General features: G+C 33.5%; 2 protein-coding genes across 6 annotated transcripts in view; both read left to right on the forward strand.

Annotated features, from left to right (window-relative positions):
* Positions 1-20,937, forward strand: part of mpp2a (MAGUK p55 scaffold protein 2a) — a 75,568-nt gene that overhangs the window by 38,497 nt on the left and 16,134 nt on the right. For 2 of the 4 annotated variants that reach the window (XM_073942303.1, XM_073942300.1), the window contains exons 4-5: positions 17,322-17,364; positions 19,796-19,896. In XM_073942303.1, the coding sequence (XP_073798404.1) occupies positions 17,334-17,364; positions 19,796-19,896 (132 nt within the window). In that variant the 5' untranslated portion in view covers positions 17,322-17,333. 4 annotated transcript variants of the gene reach the window in all.
* pyya (peptide YYa) lies at positions 323-4,164 on the forward strand. 2 transcript variants are annotated; one of them, NM_001164371.1, is made up of 4 exons: positions 323-469; positions 1,107-1,294; positions 3,294-3,374; positions 3,818-4,164. In NM_001164371.1, exons 2-4 carry the CDS (start codon positions 1,107-1,109, stop codon positions 3,840-3,842), a joined length of 294 nt encoding a protein of 97 aa, NP_001157843.1. In that variant the 5' UTR covers positions 323-469; the 3' UTR covers positions 3,843-4,164. The 2 variants fall into 2 exon arrangements, with proteins under 2 accessions (NP_001157843.1, NP_571091.1); NM_131016.2 differs by lacking the exon at positions 323-469 and having other exon boundaries at positions 1,024-1,294.

Raw genomic sequence — 20,937 nt, forward strand, 5'->3', positions numbered from 1 at the left:
TGAGGCAAGACACTCTGAACTTAAGAAATCCCACTTGGCTGACAAACTATCTGTTTTTCACCAAAAAAAAAAAATTATGCACATCAATAAGCCTCAGGATTTTAATTGATTTTTTTGATGACGTCTCCTGTTCAATAGAATTGATCTGCGACCGAACATCAGCAATGATCATAATGAAAATGTCTCGTGAGTTGGTATTACGCATGTGTTTATGATTGACGTTCGCGGTGGTGTTGGGGGCAGAGCTACTGTCGTTTCCACCGCCCGTGTCGTGTTTACGCAAGGCGCAGCACCCTATATAAAGCTCCTGAGGTACAGGCAGGATAGAACAGATCCGACTGTGGACAACTTCTTATTTCTGAAAGAGCTCGCCAAGACTCGGGAGACGCAACGAAAGAGCGTTGGAGCAAGAAACTTCAAGCTTCCAGTCCAGAGAAATAACTGCACCTAAACTCTTCAGCTGCTGAAAGTAAGTTTCATTGTGTTTGTCATTTTGCATGTGGAGGTGGCAATTTGTTTTACAGATAGCCTACTAAATCAGATAGATGTGCCGTGGGAAAACAAAGACATCTAGGCTTTATTGATTTCATTAATGCTCAATTCTAACATTACTGAATGCTAAAATCGGATGCAGAAAAAGTTCATTTGTATTAACGAGCGCTTTCAGCACCATGGACAGCAATCATTTCAGCTGACGCTTAAGAATTAACCCATTTATTTCTCATAATTAGCCTCTAGAAACAGGAATGAATATATTTTTATTTTAATAACTAAATATATTTTATGTAAAGTTTATATTAATATTTTTTGTTACTTATCTCAGGATTTTCTTAGCCCATCTGCGCGATTCCAACAGTTTTAATCTCATTTCTTTTTTTGACTTTCTTTCTGAGAAATATGCCTTATTTTAAATTCTTAAAATCGTTTATATTGGTTTTATGTTTACCGTCATTATCAGTATAGTGGTGGATACCAATTAACGCGCAAAGTTGGTAGCTTTAAAACTTTTTAACATCTTTTCCACCTGTTGTCGCGCTCTCACTTTCCGAACTATTCAAGCGTCTTAAAAAACGCAAATAGTTATTTGATTTATTTACTTTCTTTAGATGGCCGTCATGCTGAAACCTTGGACCGTCGTCGCCACTGTCCTCATCTGCGTGCTTCTGTGTCTCGGGACATTTGTGGACGCTTATCCGCCTAAACCGGAGAACCCTGGAGATGACGCTGCTCCGGAGGAACTCGCCAAATATTACACCGCGCTGAGACACTACATCAACCTCATCACGAGGCAACGGTGAGAAGAAAATGAAAAAATACAAAAATATACACACGATATGCAGCACCTGTAACTGTGCATACTTGCTTCTTATCACACTTCACCTTCGAGGTATCGACCAAGAATGAAGATAAAAATCATTTCCCGTTGGTGTCAGTGCACCATCTCCCATTAATATGTTAGGACAAATGACCAAGTTCTGCAGCAGGACTCTGAAATTGCATTATGGCCCACTTTTCTGTGGCCAAAGGCTCTTCATATAACAAATCTGAGTGATAAAAGCCAAGCAGACTCACCTCAGAGATTGAATAGGCTACTTATCTGGCATAGATTGATGCTTCTCGCAGCCTTGCCCTATAGAGAACTACATTTATTTACATAGTTATACTCTCCTAACAGGCCTTTGACATTTAAGGCTCAGACACTGAGCAACACAGTCACTCTTAAAAATAAAAGTGCTATAAGAAGAGCTAAAAGTTTTCACAGTGTTGCCATAGAAGAACCATTTTGGGTACTTCAGAGAACAGTTTAGCGAAAACTTCAATTTTATAATCAATTTAATGAACTAAAATGTCTTCTTTTCACTGTACAGAGCCTTTTGTGGCATGAAAATTTCTATAGATGTTAAAATGTTCTTCATGCACTGTAAAAAATGCTGGGTTCCACACAATTGCTTCATGTTGTCCCAGCACAAATCATTAGTTAACTTAATTGTTTTCACAAATTTAAGTGGATTGAACATAATTAAGTTCTCCCAAAAGCAACAAAAGAATCATGTTGTTTCAACTCATTTTAAATAAGCAGTTTAGACAAACAGCAAAAGTATTTTTTTGAGTGTGGAATAATCAATATCAATAAATAACGAAAAGACAGTTTCATTAAAATAAATACAGTAATCATTCATCTCCCCATAAATTTTCTTAAAGGGATAATTCACACAAAATTATTATTTTATTCTCTCACTTCCACTTGTTCCAAATCTGCTCAAGTTTCTATCTTCTGTCCAACACAAAAGAAGATATTTTGAAGAATCTTGAAAACCAATAGCCATTGACTTCCTAATGTGGATGTCAATGGTTACAGGTTTCCAACATTCTTCAAAATATCTTCTTAAGTGTGGAGCAGAAACATTAAACTCATGAAACCACTTGAGGTTGAGAAAATATTTCTTTTTAAATAAACTATCCCTTTAATCCCAGAACCTTCTCATTCATCTTAGCCATTAAACGTCTTTCGAGATATCAAAATGAAAATCTTTGATGAATATCTGAGAAGAAATGAACAGATGTGATGGTTCGAGCAGCTAAATCATGTGTACGCCGCAGTTGTGACAGAGTTAAATGAATGTTGGCTTATTCACAAAGTATTGTCGACGTCCGTAATGAGGAGCAGGTGAGATTCTGTAAAGCTCATGATTCAGAAATAGCTGTAACATTATAGTTTCCTCTCAGACTCATTGATGTTGCTCGTAGGCATCTCTCGAGGAGGAATCTGAGCATGAAATTGCTTTGTTTATCCTGGCACCAAACAGCTTGCCCTTTAGCTTGTTTTTATCTTAGGCCTATTCATTTTGAAGAGGCTGTTCGCAGATAAAGTAATACTCAAGCATCCTCATCTTTCTTCTCTTTTATTCCCAGTTTCCAGTAGACTAAACGTTCTGCAATCCTAAAATTCAGAGTTTGCACGAGGCTTTTTCATTTGAATGATCTCTGTCAAGTCATCTCATTGACATGTCTCAAGCACATTCAGCCGACAAGCAGTCAGAAAAGTTTAACTGGCAAATTAGATTCATAACGTCTGGGGTGAAGAGACAGTTTGTATTTATATCAGTGATTGGTGTCTGACAGATAAAGTGGGCTGACTAGTTCTTTTCACTTCCCGACACTTTCACACACCACAATGAGCTCACTGTATGAGCAATTTGAGATCATTATTTCAACACTGAGATGTCCCCAGCTAAGCTACACGACTGCATTGAGGTAATGAGGGGATAAATTGTCATATTTCTTACATTCAGGTATGGAAAAAGGTCCACTTCGGAAGATGTGATGGCAGAACTGCTGTTTGGGGATGACACAGAGCACAAACAGAGATCAAGGTGAGATTTTGATTTAATACTTCAGCAGTTTTTTTATGTTAATGATGCCTATGTGTTGTACTTTAATCGTAAAGCAATAGCTGCTCCTGATTTAGCGGGTATTGGAGTAAATGGATTTGTTTAGATGTGTGGTAATAGAATCTGGAATAGCTCGTGAATTTTTCCCACCTGTTGAGGAATCAGGAGTCATGATGGGATTCATGGCGTCCTTTTCATCTGTTCGTCAGGGAATGTACATGACCCACACTGCATTTCTGAGAATCCTTGACATTTAACAGCCCTAATTAGGCTTTGAATGAGAAGAAATTTTTCCGTTCTTATTAATCCAAACTGCAAAACACTGACAGAAATGTATTATTAATTTGAAGACTGAATAGTATCATGAAAATGTCACCGAAGGAAAAAAAATGTTTATTTATTGATGGCATATTTGTCTTTTTCAGATACGACGACTCTTTTATGTGGTGAAGTTCAGGGACTTTCATGTGGCCTGTCCTGAGCTAAACCCACCTGTGCCTCCCACAGAAAACCTCCAGACAACTATATGAGAACCAGTCGCCGTCAGACAAGCTCATCAACCTCTTGGTCAAACACATCCTCGTTTTTACATTATGCTTTCACGAGCACTGAACAAATCTCATTAACAAATGTAAATAATATATTATATTAGAAACTATCACTGGAAATGTATATGTGTATACTTCATTGTGTCAATCAAAATTATGTTTGTTTTTTATTTTGAATGTAAATTATTCTATGTGATTAAAGGTTTATTGGATGAATCTCGCTATTTACTTTGCTCTGGTGTTTTTTTCCTGGACAAACCATATGTCATTTATTTGTTAATTAGCTTTGTATTTTTTATTTAGTATGATTGGTAACAGTAGATCATAGAACATAGTTTACCTCTATGTAAGGTTATTTCGAAATGACCAGCAGATGTCCCTCCTGTTATATAACATGGAGCTCTGATAGCGCCCATTCGTCAATAACGTAACATTCAAGACAAAATGCCCTATTTATTATCATTATTAACTTCGACTACTTGTCTAGAAATCATAGCTAACGCCTCATTATGCCAAAAAGCATCTGCTCTAACATTTTAAAATAAATATCGAATTAAAAACCTGTGAATGAATATACCTTACCTTAACCATTAGCATATACTTTTAGCTAATGTTTAGATGGGCATCTTACAAGATACATACAAATATATATTCTTTGTTGAACCTGCTGCAACTTCACATTACTGAACTGATTGGCAGTGTTATGTAAATTAGCTGAGAACATTTAAAGCGGGCTGTCGAGAACATTCTATTGTTAACTCGCCTCCATCGCCAAACATGAGCCGGTGGGTCCCACTTCTGAGAGGACCGAGCGTGGCCCCTTTAAGTCTACGCAATGGCTAGACTCTGATTTGATGCTTTGTAGCTGTTCAGGCACCTCTCTCATAATCAAAACAACGTAAGGAAGCGTCTGCGATACGGGAAAGGTTGGTATCTTATTTTAAGACTAACGTATTTTCAGAGGTATGCATTTTGTATGTTTATGAAGCCTTTATAATGTTGTTCCATTCAGAAATGCGAACCAATTTATCGCTTCATGTTGTATAGTCTTATCGTCTTGTTATGTGAGTAGGAATTTAAAACATAGGCATTCAGCTGTTGTTTAATTCGTATGGGGGTAATTGTTATTATTCGTCATCATGCTGTTGACCCATTTATCATTTTTGAATGCTAATTAGTGTAATTTAGGGCTGCATTACGGATATTTGTTGGCTTCGCGCTTACGTCCCTATTTGTGGCGGTGAATGGAATCCTATTCATTAGCATTAGGATTATTAACTTCAAGACCATTTTAATATTGGGACTATAATTAGTCACCTCAATATGTTAAAAGATCAGAATGCAGACATTGGCAAATTGAGCCATTTCTGTATTAATTGAAATATTCAATACAAAAGAGTAACGAAAATATTATTATGAAGGTTATCTTATTGTGAGAGCTCCTAAGTAGCCTAATAAATGCATTCTTATACACTATTATTATTATTATTGTTGTTGCTATTATTAGAGAAAATAGTTTTGATGGTCTGGTGGTCGAGGCATTTATAATAACAGTTCTGGGACATTTCCCTTGCTGTGTTTAAAATATTGCCATTTCCCTTTGTATAGCACACTATTTCAGGTGTTAGATATTTTGTAATGGTTATCAAAACCATAATGGAGTGTGTTATAAAGTGTGCGCATTTGCAAACTGGGGTTTGATTGATAAAATGCTTAATAATGAAAAGCATAAAAAATTGAAAAAGGCATACAAATACACATAGTAAGTCAATTAAATAATAAAAAAATAAAATAAAATACCTATTAGCATAAACAATGTTTAAAAAAGTATATATATATATGTATATATATATATATATATATATATATATATATATATATATATATATATATATATATATATATAGGTGTCATTCATTCGTTTTACTTTTAGCTTAGTCACTTTATTTATCAGGGGTCACCACAGCGGAATGAACCCCCAACTTATCCAGCATATGTTTTAGACAGCGGATGCCCTTCCAGCTGCAACCCAGTTGTGGGAAACATCCATATAAACTCATTCACATACATACACTATGGCCAATTTGGTTAATTCAATTCACCTATAGCACATGTCGTTGGACTGTGGGGGAAACAGGAGCACACGGAGGAAACCAACGCCAACATGCAAACTCCACACAGAAATGCCAATTGGCCCAGCCGATGCTCAAACCAGCGACAACAAACAAACAATAAACATACAATGATATTTATACAAAAATTATATAATAATGTTTTACATCATATTGTTTATGGATGAGATATGATCAGAAAAGCAAATATTAATAAGTAAAAACAAATTCAAAGTAGTTTAAAAAGTTGAATTGGTGACAATATAGAAGCTTCTAGTAAACAAGTGTAAACAGATAATATCATAAAAAAGTTGTGTAAATAAATGCATACATTTAAATAATTTTATATAACTTTAGATCAATAAAATCGATCTATATACTTGTAGTTATATATATACTCAAATAGAATATAACATAAATATATGTTGTATGTATGTATGTATGTATGTATGTGTGTATGTGTGTGTGTGTGTAATAGAAAATAAATTATAAAATTAAATGATTGTATACAATACTGTAATCTTTAAGAAAATAGAATGATTTAATAATAAAATAATAACAATAATATAATATTTAATAATATTTAACTTAATAAAACGATGGGTTGCAACTGGAAGGGCATCCGCTGCATAAAACATATGCTAGATAAGTTGCCGGTTCATTCCGCTGTGGTGACCCTTGATTAATAAAGAGACTACGCTGAAAAGAAAATTGATGAATGTAAATAAATAAAATACACACTCATTTAAATTATTTATTATAAATATGTTTTTATTTAAAAAAATCAATCTATATACATATATATACAAAAATATTACCTAATTAACTGGGAATTAAATATGTAAAGGTAGGGTTTTATATAAAAAAATGTTTTTAATACAAAATAAATTATTAAATAATTGTGTAAATAATTACACAATAATATCATATTTAGAAAATATAATAACTTAATAATAATAATAATAATATAACAATAATATAATATTTAATAATATTTAACTTAATTAAAATATTTATTCTCTAAATAATACTTAGACGCTATTCATATTTATTTATTTTTTATATATTTATATTTATTTTCAAAAATTGTCGTCATACAAGAAGCAATGTAGGATGAGGATTACTCTAATGAAGATGATCATATTTAAATGTCCATGGCATCAAAAAGTTTAAAACCCCCTGATCAATTAATTTAACCCCCTGATAATTTCATTTAAAAAAAAATCGTGAAGGAATTAAAACATTAGCATAGCAGGTGATAACAAGCTGATGTCATTCATGAGTACAACAGCAGATTAAAAGCATTAATACTGTACATATGAATATTAATGTGCTGTCAAAACGAGGTGATTAAAAGCGAAGCATAATCTGGCACAGTCTCGCTCTCTCGTTATGGTTGCTTAAAGGGGACGCAGGCCTATTTGTGTGTGTTGTGAGACAGATGGGCCCTGCCTTTTTCTGACTGCAGGGAGCAGATGGAGAGCAGGGCCAGAGCAGGGTGTCATTATTAGCACAGGGGGGTTTGCAGGAAGGATGGGGATAGAGGGAGGTGGGGGATTCAGGAGATGCCAAGCCTTGATAAATTCACCATCCCCGGGCTGCAGGAAGACCCCCTCAAGCCTTCTCTCAGGGGATCGCACTCAGTGCTGAGTCTGCATTATACCTGGCCAAAACGCACTGGAGCAGGTCTGCCTGGTAATGAGATTGGAATATAAGCTTGAGCTTCTCCTGCTGTTTGTCTGATAGTGCTTTGGCAATTCAGATCAAACATTTCCTTCAGCTATAGAGCTTTAGAGGATAATGTTAGTGAGAATGGGTTAAAATAATAAAACATAATAAGAAAGAAAATGAATAATTTTTTAATGAATTTATCACTGCTCTAGAGGGTCTTGTATAATTTTCACATCTTACTAAAAATATAAAGTGTCAATAATGTTACAAAAAAATCACATCAAAAATTGTCAAAGCAGAGATTGAGGTTTAATAATGCGATCTGAAAAAGTTGTGGAAGGGAAGTCGTTCAAGAATCAAGTGCTATCAAGCTGGTAAATACATACAATTGAAGTCAGAACTATTACTGAATTACCCCTGAATTATTAGCCCCCCTGTTTATTTTTTCCCCAATTTCTGTTTAACGGAGAGAAGATTTTTTTAAACTAATTTCTAAACATAATAGTTTTAATAACTCATTTCTAATAACTGATTCATTTTTATATTTGCCATGATGACAGTAAATAATATTTGACTAGATATTTTTCAAGACACTTCTATACAGCATAAAGTGACATTTAAAGGCTTAACTAGGTTAATCAGGTTAACTAGGCAGGTTAGGGTCATTAGGCAAGTTATTGTATAGTGATGGTTTGTTACTATAAAAAAAATCGCTTAAAAGGGCTAATACTTTTAACCTTAAAATTGCTTTAAAAAAAATTTGAAACTGCTTTTATTCTGGCCTAAATAAAACAAATAAGACTTTCTCCACAAGGAAAAATATTATCAGACATTATTAATTTATTATTATTATTATTTATTATTTAATTATTATTTAATTATTATTAATTAATTATTATTAACTTAACTTTTTTTTCTTCTTCAAATATTTCCCAAATGATGTTTAACAGAGTAAAGTTTATAGATAGTTTATTAGATTTTATGGAGATGCACTCCCACTGCAGAATCATCCTAATTGATCTAAAATTAAAAATTCTTTTCAAAGATATTAAATTATTTGATGAAATTGTATTCATGTCGCGATATATGTTGCAAATTAAAATATCGCAATGCTAGATTTTTCCAATGTTGTGCAGCCCTAGAACAGACCATCGTAATACACTGATTTTCCTAAGTACCCAAACTTGCCTAAATAGCCTACTTAAGCTTTTATATTGCACTTTAAGCTGAATACTAGTGTCTTGAAAAATGTCAAGTGAAATATTTTTACTGTCTTCATGAAAAAGATCAAATAAATCAGTTGTTAGAAATGAGTTATTAAAACTATTATGTTTATAAATGTGTTGAAAAAAATCTGAAAAAAATTTAACAGGAGGGCTAAATATATATATATATATATATATATATATATATATATATATATATATATATATATATATATATATATATATATATATATATACATATATATAATAATAATTATTATTATTATTATTATTATTATTTTACTATTGTTTTTTTTCCTGGGTGATTATTGTCAAGTAAAACCATACAAATATTTATATAAGTAAATAAATAAATAAATAAATAAATAAGCGTAAAATTCATTATGCATAAACAAATGTGTAAAGATAAAAAAAATTATTAATAAACACTTTAAAACTATTTCAATGTTACAAAAATAAAAAAGTTCATATTCAGTGGATTATATATTCTATTTTATATTTTATTTTGCATATATTTAGTGTTTAGCATGTACAACACTGTACATTGCTTTATTTTATATCTTCTTTGTCATTTATGCTAAAATTGCACTGACTGTAATGCTCAATATTTAATGTTTTAATCAAACACTTTGAGCAGAGGAGCAATTTATGCCCTGCGATAACACAATGGTGCCTGTAGGTCAACAATAAAACTTGATTGTTTTTTTTTTTGTTGGTTAATAAAAGTAAAGGAGATGGAGCCCTGAGGTGCTCTATGAATAAAGGTGCAGAAATAACTAGTGGACATACAGAAAAAGGAGCTTGAGGCATTTGCAACACCTATATATTACAAGAAAGCACAGTCAACACCCATTAATAAAGACCTGTTTTTAACACCGGAAACCAGATGCTGGAAATGAGCTGCATGATATAAAAAAAAAATGCGGGTTAATGTTTGCCTGTGATGAACTAAACTGGACTGAGGTGAAGTCACACTAGGTCCCAGTATAGCAGCAACTATCTGAGCTTCGTCATGTCTGTTAATAAGCTGGAGTGTAAATGAAACTGAGGTGTGTGTGTGTGTGTGTGTGTGTGTGTGTGTGCGTGCGTGCGTGCGTGCGTGCGTGCGTGCGTGCGTGCGTGCGTGCGTGCGTGCGTGTGTGTGTCAAGTCTGACCTCTCCATCCCAGTGGGACTGAGCTCAGCTACATACAGTAAGCAACACTTTCACACACTTGCCTTAGAAAACCACACGAAACAAACTCCTTTATTTAATGAATGATTTACTGATCAAATATTAGCATTTCTAATTGTTTTTTTTACTGCCGACACTAATTATTTGGATTATTTGCATATTTATGGACCCGATAACTGATATTCTAAATGAGTATTTCTTTTTTACTTTGCTTCTGTTTTTATTTGCCACAAATGTCAAATAGTAATTTCTATAATTCCATCTGACCTTTTAGCTGAAAAACTGAAGATTGTATTTAAACACTTGCCTTTCTTGTTAAATTTCATCTTTGCATCAATAAAATTGGCATTTGAAAAAAAACACCTGTAATAGTATTTTAAATATGCTAAAGCGCTGGTTTTGTTTTTTTAAAGCACAGTTTAAATCACTAAAGAATTTATGAATGGCTTGAAGAGTGATACTCCTAGAAGTGATACTCAGAGAAACTACTTTTCTAACAAATTAGTGTCATTTACATCAATAGAATAGAAAATTATAGTAAAATCTTTAAAGCTAATTGTATTGAAAATGCCAATTTCACAACAGATATTTGTAAACTTTTGTAAACTTTTAATCTTTAAAGAAAAAATATATTTTTGTTTGTGCCATTCTTACACAACTGTGTGGGTGGATGATGTTTTGCTCTGTGGAAAATAAGGATTTAATGAATGATTCACTGTTGTTGTATCGCAAACGTCTGTCATGTATTTGCTGCATTTTCAATATGTCATTATTTTAAAGATTTTATCTTGAGCATCTGATTTCTCCTCAGTGATGATGTCCTTTTATCTTCTCCATCTTACTTGCAGCGAGTTCAGGACAAGGAATGTTTAATAAGTAAAACTTTGCTTGCATCAAACTGGCAGGAAAATATAAATTTGTTTATACAGATGAAGTCAGAATTATTAGCTCCCATTTGATTTTTTTTGTTAAATATTTCCCAAACAATGTTTAACAGAGCAAGGAAAATTTCACAGTACGTCTGATTTTTTTTTCTTCTGGTGAAAATCTATAAAATAATAAAATAATAAATATAAAGGTATATAAAAATATATAAAATAATATAAAATAATTGAAAGCATTTTTATTTTTAATTTTTTAAATCATTTTTAGGTCAAAATTATCTGCCCCTTTGAGTTTATTTGTTTTCGATAGTTTAAAGAACAAACCATCATTTTACAATAACTTGCCTAATTACGCTAACCTGTCTAGTTAGCCTAATTAACCTAGTTAAGTCTTTAAATGTCACTTTAAGCTGTATAGAAGTGTCTTGAAAACTTGAAAAATATCTAGTAAAGTATTTTTTACTGTCGTCATCGTAAAGATAAAATAAATCATTTTTATTAGATATTTTTAGTAGAAATGAGTTATTAAAACTATTGTGTTTAGAAATGTATTGAAAAATCTCAGTGAAATCTCGGTTATTTAACATCTCAGTTAAACAGAAATTGGGGAAAAAAACAAAACAATGGGCTAGTAATTAAGGGGGGCTAATAATTCTGACTTCAATTGTATATACCGTTGATGAGGGACAATAGTGATAGCTTATTACAGATTTTAAAGACAATATCTTAATATTAAAAAGGAAACATTAGCTTGACAACAAAAGATCCTATCGATGTTGTAATGAATGCCCCTATGTATTTTACAGCAGTTTACAGCAAGCATCAAGTGTTTATTGAGATTGTGTGGTCTGTTATAGTGTCTTTACGTTTTTTTCTCATAAGGCACAGCTTTTAAAATAATAACATGTGACTTCTGGCTAGTTGCGCTGACGCTTGTAGATGGTCCACGTTTACCAACAGTTGTTTTGGTCAAGCAGCGAGTCAGTGGCCAGTAGGTAGTGCTGTCGCCTCACAGCAAGAAGGTCCCTGGGTCGCTGGTTCGAACCTCGGCTCAGTTGGCGTTTCTGTGTGGAGTTTGCATGTTCTCCCTACCTAAGTTGGCGGCTCATTCCGCTGTGGCGACCCCGGATTAATAAAGGGACTAAGCCGACAAGAAAATGAATGAATGAATGAATGAACAAATGTTTTGGTCAGTAATATTTTAGCGTCTTCATAAGGGGGGATTTTTTAAATGATGAAACAGGTTTGTGGTGTTGCCTGTTTTTGATGGCACAAGTCGTCTACACTGTGCACCTTGCTCTGTTTTGTGTCAGATTGCAAAAAATTAAGTAGCTCCAGACTACTGAAGTCTAGTCTGTCTGTGACCTTATTTTTTTAACCTTATTTTTTTCTTTCTCCTCCAAGTGCAACTAATACTGTATGGCTGTAAACTTGTACTACGTGTGGCATCTGGAAGTGCAGGCTGCAAAATGCCTGCACAGCGTTATGCATAGTGCGTAAATATTATCACACACTTATCGAACTGTCATTATTGGTTTATCGAAAAATATATATTGTGATAATTATCGTTATCGAATTATTGCTCAGCCCTAAATATAATATAATATAATATAATATAATATAATATAATATAATATAATATAATATAATATAATATAATATAATATAATATAATATAATATATAATAAATATAATATAATATAATAAATATAGTATAATCTAATATATTAATATATAATATAATAAATGTAATATATAATAAAAATAATATAATAAATATAGTATAATCTAATATATTAATATATAATATAATAAATATAATATAATATAATATAATATAATATAATATAATATAATATAATATAATATAATGTAATATAATGTAATATAATATAATCATTGTGCATTGTCAGGTTTATTAGAAGGCATATAATGCCTCAAAAAGAGGCTTATTTATCCTCATTTAACCTCCAACTCACATACTGTACACTGAGTACAAACTCTTAAAGTACAGCTCAACGTAAACCTTTTCAAGTGATTCGAAATGATTGTTGATAAATTTATTCATTCATTTTCTTTTCGGCTTAGTCCTTTTATTAATCTGGAGTCGCCACAGCGGAATGAACTGCCATTGTTGATAAATGTCATTTCAAATGTATCATTCAAAACAATAAACCAGCCTCATGTCATTACAACCTTCCAAATACAGGTGTGAAACAACATGAAGTAGAGTAATCGAGAATGAAAAATTGAATGAACTACACGTACAGTAGCCTCAAATAGTCCAGCAGGTTATTAAGTCAGACATTCCAGCTTCCAGGAACTGAGGCTGAATTCGGGCAGCTGCTCTCTCCTTCAGGGAAACGAGTCACTCCGCTCATAACCTACGTAACATGTGGGAGAACACCGATCACTATGGCAACCACCTCCGTCATACAGTGCATGTAAAAACATTTCAGGGCTGTATGGGATTTAGAGAAAACTTTTGAATTCGCTTATCTGTGCTTGTGTGTGTCGTGCGTGTCTTTTGAAAGAATGCTAGTGGATCTGTGTGCTGTTAAAGCCCCCATGGGAAGATCTTTCTTTGAGCTTAAGTATAGTGAAGGCAGTGTAATTGTCTCTGGAGTAAACACGGGTAATTCAGTACCCTCTGTGTGCTCTATCAGTGCATTCATTACGTAACGCATGCTGTTTTATAACATGATTGACAGTCTAGCTCATGATTGTGAAAAACACGACAGATGTCCACAATCAGAAAATAATTGTATTCCTGATAGTTTTGTGTGTGTGTGTGTGTGTGTGTGTGTGTGTGTGTGTGTGTGTGTGTGTGTGTGTGTGTGTGTGTGTGTGTGTGTGTGTGTGTGTGTGTGTTTGTGTGTGTGTGATATATCAGGACACAACTGTGAATACTGACATGAGAAAGACAAAGGTATTACAAGGAGATGGGGAATTATGAGGACATTGCTCATCATGTCCCCATTTCCTGATGCACTGGTTGTCATACAGGTTGAGTTTTTCAGAAATTAAAAATGCGCACAGTTTTCTGTGAGGCTTTGGTTTCAGGTTGGGGTAGAGCGATAGAAAATACAATCTGTACAATATAAAAACAATGGAAACCTTTGGAATGTCTCCACAATTCACAAAACTCTGTCTATTTCTAAATGTTTCTATTTTGTTTATTTATTTTGTTTATACACATTTATTTTGTCGTACTAATGTTAAACTGGAAGGAATTAACATAAGTAAGGCGAAATAAATGTGTTGTGGGACAAACAAAATAGGAACAGTTTGTGACCCTTTATTAATTTATGCGGAGGAAGTTGCACAGATGGGTTCTTTTGTATATTTAGGTGTGGAAATGGACTTTTAATTCTCTTTTGATAAACACTCAGAGAATGTTTTTAAAAAAGGCTCAGCAGCGGTTAAGTGTTGAGAAAACTGAAGTTTTGAAATTGATTGTCGTATATACCTTAAATCAATAAGATCTGTCCTTACTTTTAACTTTGTAGCCTGGTTTAAATCCCTCTCTGTTAAAAGCAAAAAAGCAAGCTAATTTTAAGGTTAGTAAATGTAGTAAGTAAAATAATTGGTGAGAGACAAACACCTCTCACTGATTTATTCATAGCAGCGATAAAAAAAATAAAACCTCCACTATTGGGGAAGACTCTTTCCATACTTTACATGAGCTGTTTCTCAATTCCAAGAACGCAGAGAACCGACTTATGTTCTTGTGGAGAGCGGTCTTGCCTAGTTACTTTAGAACAGGGTTCACCAACCTTTATGAAACTGAGAGCTACTTCTTGGGTACCGATCAATGTGGAGGGCTACCAGTTTGATAAACACTTCTCAAATAACACATTTGCTCAATTTACTTTTAATTATATTTTATGTTTTTGGTAATAATTAATGATATTCATCCATGTGAAGACACTGATCATGTTAATGATTCTCACAAAAGTTATCAACAATGAATTAACAGGGTAGGAAGTAACCTGTATTTAATGTATCAATGTGCAACGCTTTATTTTTATATATCGCTGCAAATATTTACATTTTTAAATGATTACTTCTATATTAGATGAAGCTTACTGGTAAGTGGCGCTATGGTGAGCTATTTTTAAATACCATGTTGGTGACCCCTGCTTTAGAAGAACAAACTCAGGAGACCGCAAAAACACAGAACGCGTCCTGTGAGAAATGAGACGCTGCGTTCTTGCTGATGGTCACATGACCTTCACGCATTTTTTGTGGAAAATTATTAAACATTATAGCATTCATACAGCAATTTTTTGTTTTCCCCCTTTTCACAATATATACTATGCATAAAGACTTTACAAATATGTTGCACAGTACAAATAAAACAGATTTTAATACGAATTTCTGCAAATAAAAACCATAATTGCGTTTTATGTAAGATTTTCATAGTAATGTTTACTTTCACCATCTCATTTAGAGAAACTTCTTAGATAGATAGGTTATATCTCTGAACTTTAATAATACATTTCTATAAGATGCTGCGCTTCCCACATGATTTATTCAGTCGCAATAACATCTACGACTTCTCAAGTGAATTTTGTGCTTAAGTCTGCATCCACGCATCTTTGATATCATGAACACATCCAGGAAGTTTCACGCGTCCTCCGTTCTTGCAGTCTTGAGTTTTGGAACTGAGCTTTGGCAGCTGATGATGACGTTACACAAAAACACGAGGACGCAAAATCTCTAAAGAACGCATATTGAGAAACAGCCATGGTTTCTTTAAGTTACTTCTATTTGGTAGATGGTATAACGTCCCTTATAAAGCAAAAAAGGCCAAGTACAGGAAGACGTTTATTCACATTTATTCACTATAGTATTTTAAAATAATTGTGTAAGTGTATTTATTTTTTGTTGTTTTGTGTGAGCCAATGTCTAAAGACAATTTTATAACCCCAGAAGTATAGAAAAACCTGTAATTTTAGCATTTGGGGACTTTTTGTTTTTTGGTACCATAAGGAAAATGACACATAAATCCCACTGAATGTGTTTTAATGTGTAAAATTGCTGAATTATTTTCTGTGAGGGTTGGATTTAGGGGTAGAGTTGGGGGGGAGGCATGGAATACACAGTCTGTACAGTATAATAATGATTATGTCTATGGAGAGTCCATATAAAACATGAAAAGCCAATGTGTGTGCGCACAAGTGAGAAAGAGGTGTGTCAGGTTTTAAACTCTTCTGATCCTTCTTCAGGTCTTTAAGGGATTAGTGTACTTGCTTACTGGGACGCTGTTTACACTGTTTCAGGAACATGGAAATCTCTCTCTTTCTCTCTCTGTCTGTCTATCACTCATATGTAGGCCCACACAGAATCTGCGCGCACAGAAATCCACAGATTTTTTGCAGTTTTAGCCCATCGAGTCTATTTATTTACTTGTGTAAATGTGTTTAAATTCATATTCCGTTTTGAAACTAATTTCATTCATACCATTTACTAATATTAAAATATTCATATGATTTATTTACAGTTTGTAAAGTAATATTTTCTCTTTTAGTAGAAATATTATATGTGAGACTTTGTTTACCAAATAAGTGGATCTAATTGGATTTGCATTGTAAACAGCAAATAAGAGTTAAAAATATAGTATTTTAAAATTTTATATATTAAGTTTTTAGTTGTGATTCTCCCAAAAAATCATTCCACATAAATCTGCTAATTTTTTTTTTTTACAAAATTCGTGCGCAGAAATAGATTCTGTCTGGTCCTACTCATATGACACAGAACACTATCTTGCCTTTTATACAAATACATACACTAGTTATTAGATGTTATGAAATGAAAAGAAAAATAACATAAGACCTATAGGTAAATCTGTTTCCTTGGACAGCAGACTTTAATCTTTACAGTTTAGTTCATTGCAGCAAATGGGCAATCACAATCAAGCATACCACAAAAAGCTGCTTGATAAATAGAAATAAAAGCCTTGAGTGTCACTCTCAGCATTAGTGTTACTCCCCTCTCTCCACCTCCTGCATTCTGTGCACCTGCTCCCGGTCATGCTTTCATTTGGGGTGAAGGGCTGAATTAAAGCTCCCCTAAAAACTATTCATTCTCTCCCTCCCACCTCACACACACATGCACGTACGCACAAAGACTGCATGTTTTGTTCTCTTTTATATTTATATGTATTGGTATAAAACTACAGCTTGTTAGTAAAAGCCTTTACTCTTTTTAACATTCATTTATTATTTTAACTTCTTTATTTTGCTTATACTTTACCCTCAAGTCCTAATGATGATGCTAAATATTCATGTTAAATCTCTGTCTTATTTACAGATTTCAAGCATCATGCCTGTGGCAGCCATCAGCACAGAGCATGGTAGGTATCTTCATATACAAGATAAAGTGTATATACAACTGAAGTCAGAATTATTAGCCCCCCTTTAAATATTTCCCAAATGATTAATAAAGCAAGGAAATTTTCACAGTATGTCTGATAATATTTTTCTTTTGGAGAAACTCTTATTTGTTCTATTTTGGCTAGGAAAAAAACTGTTTTAAATTTTTTAAAAAGCATTTTAAAGTCAATATTATTAGCCTCTTTAAGCTATTTTTTGATTGTCTGCAGAACAAACCATCATTATACAATAACCTGCCTAATTACCCTAACCTGCTTAGTTAACCTAATTAACCTAGTTAAGCCTTTAAATGTCACTTTAAGCTGTATAGAAGTGTCTTGAAAAATATAGTCAAATATTATTTACTGTCATCATGGCAAAGATAAAATAAATCTGTCATTAGAAATGAGTTATTAAAACTATTATGTTTAGAAATGTGTTGAAAAAATCTACTTTCTGTAAAACAGAAATTGGGGGTGAAAATAAAGGGATAGTAATTCTGATTTCCACTGTATATAGTGTTTTTGACACTCCACTTTTGTGATATATCCACACAAATACTTACTTCTCATATTTGTATTACTTTATTTTATGGGTTATTTAATAGCAGTGTGTAGCAGTGAACATGCATACATAGATGCTTTATCTCCTTTTTGTTAATATTTCCACTGGCATGCTGTCATAATCATCATATTTAATAGTGTATTATGTTCATGTTGAGATTCATTTTCAGTGATGACACCAAATATATTTAAGCAAAAAAAAAAAAAAAAAAAAAAAATATATATATATATATATATATATATATATATATATATATATATATATATATACATACATATATATATATATGTGTGTGTGTGTGTGTGTGTGTGTGTGTGTGTGTGTGTGTGTGTGTGTGTGTGTGTGTGCTTTTTAAAAATATATATTTCAGTAATCAAAAGCATGTTCAGTTTACTGAAATTGTTATATTATTAGGTGGTTCATACCACTGTGGCGACCCCGGATTAATAACGGGACTAAGCCAAAAATAAAATGAATGAATGAATTATATTATTATAAATTATTATAAATGAAAGATGTACATTATATTGTACTGAAGTATTGTATTTCTTTCACAGTTTCTTCTGAACCTTTGCTTTGATAGATGTTCATGTAAATTCTTGAGGTTTAATTAACACAGTCTCACAGAAAGGACAACACTACTTTTGTTTTATTTTTCCAAAAATTGACAAAATTTGCAACCTCTTTATGATTGAATTGACTTCTGTTTGTGCTTCCCACATCACAGAAATAATAAGGCTACTTCATAGCAGAGTGTTTCTTTAAATCAGTGTATTTTAATCAGAATGAATGAAATCAACCTCATTTACAGCACATATATTTTTCTCTGCACTTATTTGGACCCTACTGCAGATGGCTCAGCATCAGTACTGAAAACTAGCATGGTATTGTGCCTTTGGCACAAACAGCAGCTACAACAATATCATTTAAATCATTCAAAGAACTTGAAGTTAACCCAAAACAGAGCAGATCACAACAGATGAATCACAGAAATGAGGGTCGTTGATGCTAATTTGTTTGATTGCGGTGAGGAATTTCCTGGTGCTATAAACATGGGCACACTTGTGGCTGCCACAGATGGCTGGCATAGAAACGGGGATGCCCAGCCTCAGTCATATCATTCTCTGGAGATCTACTTGACATTTTCTTGCCCTGCAGCATCTGCTAAAACACTCTGATTCTGGAACTCAGAGGTTTGAGTAGGCTATGTTAAAGAAACACTCAACTTGTTTTGCAAAAAGGCTCAATTTTATAACTCATCTAGTGTTAAAGAGTTCAAATTAACCCTTTTTTTAACCCAACCAGTTAATCCCCTGGTCTGGCATGAGCACTTATAGCTTAGCTTAGCTTAGCATAGATCATTGAATTGGATCATTAGCATCTCACTCAAAAAGGACCAAAGTGTTTAGATAATTTTCATGTTTAAAGCTTGACTTTTCTTTGTTTACATTGTGTACTAAGGCTAAATGATATTATGCAGCAGCTTTGGTACAGCAACAAAATTCCTTTATTATTAAGCAGGAATGAGAGTTTAGTTCCTAGCAAAATAGTCCTAGAAAATAGCAAACTTTTGTATTGCATCACTCTTAGAACATGATGTACGAGTCGAGCTTTAAATAGGACATTTATCAAAACTAATTTTTTATTTTTTTGAGCTAGATGTTAATCATCTAATCAAATTCAATAAATTATGCTAAGATGCGCTAAAAGTGCTCCTGCCATACCCAGAGATGGGCTGGATTAAAAAAAGGTCAAACTCAACTTGAGCAAATGAGCAAATGTGTCAATATATAGATATAAAATGCGTCTTGATAAGCTGATCAGATCTCTTTGTGTTTTTGCCCTCAGCTGTGCCCCAGGTGCTGGACACACTGAGCGACAGCACCAGCTCCACCACTGCCAATGATCTGGACCTCATCTTCCTCAAGGGCATCATGGAGAGCCCGGTGGTCAGTTTACTTTATGCAGATAGTCCCCTTTATGCATATAAGGCTGGATGATAAAACAACAATGATAATTATCAGGATGTCATTTTCCCTTGATAAAACATGTTTGATAAATGTTTAACATGATGATTATGCTTTCAAGCAGAGCTAAACAAACTAAAAAGTTAAGATATCGGTTTGTTTACATGTAGATAAGTCTTAAATCAATCACACGACCAGCTCAAGAGCCACACTTGAATTTAAAAAGAACTCAAATGTCTGTCTTTAACTGATACATTGTCAAGCAGGTGCTGATGTTCTCAATAGTACTGATAAACAGGAGAAACTCTGTGCCGTTAAAGGGTCATGACACCCCCAACTTTCGGTTCAGGTCTACCTCAGAATATTTTCAAAAGATGCATCATAATGGGCGTAGAGCTCCGCGAGCAAAGGGCAGGAGTGGGCATGGCAGCTGAAGGATTTAGGCAAACACAGCAGCACGCAACGTGTCTAAATGTGAACAAACTCCACTGATAATCCGCCATTCTCCAATTCTCATACTGCTCTCCCGACAAAAAAGCTTGCTGCACACAAACAGCTTTGCTGTATCGGCCCTTACCGCATTGCGGGGAAAAACATGCAACAAAACTCCGTGGATCATGTAAACAAAAGCAAATGACCCTACATGAACAGCTAAATACTGTGTGCCGTGGGTCCGTGTTTCACAGCGTGGCACTGGCAGGTCTACCTTGCCTTTGAAAAGCATGTGCAGTCTTGAATAATTAAGAAGCAGGCTCCTCTCATAGGATAAGAAAACTCAGCTATGTATAATAATGAGAAACCGACACGTCATCTTTGCATTTGCAGTTTTGCGATGCGTCGCCAATTTTGATCCCGCCCCAAAAATTATTTTAAACCTGGAAGATGAAATTAGCTGACAAAAGCTCAAAATGATCCAGTTTTTCCCACAATTAAAGCTAACAGGTGCTAACATTGTCCTAACTGATGCTCAACACACAAATCTGTTAAAATCTCAAAAAAAGTACTCAAGGTATTCGTGAATAT

The sequence above is a fragment of the Danio rerio genome, chromosome 3 (genome assembly GCF_049306965.1).
Source record: "Danio rerio strain Tuebingen ecotype United States chromosome 3, GRCz12tu, whole genome shotgun sequence".
Lineage (NCBI taxonomy): Eukaryota > Metazoa > Chordata > Actinopteri > Cypriniformes > Danionidae > Danio > Danio rerio.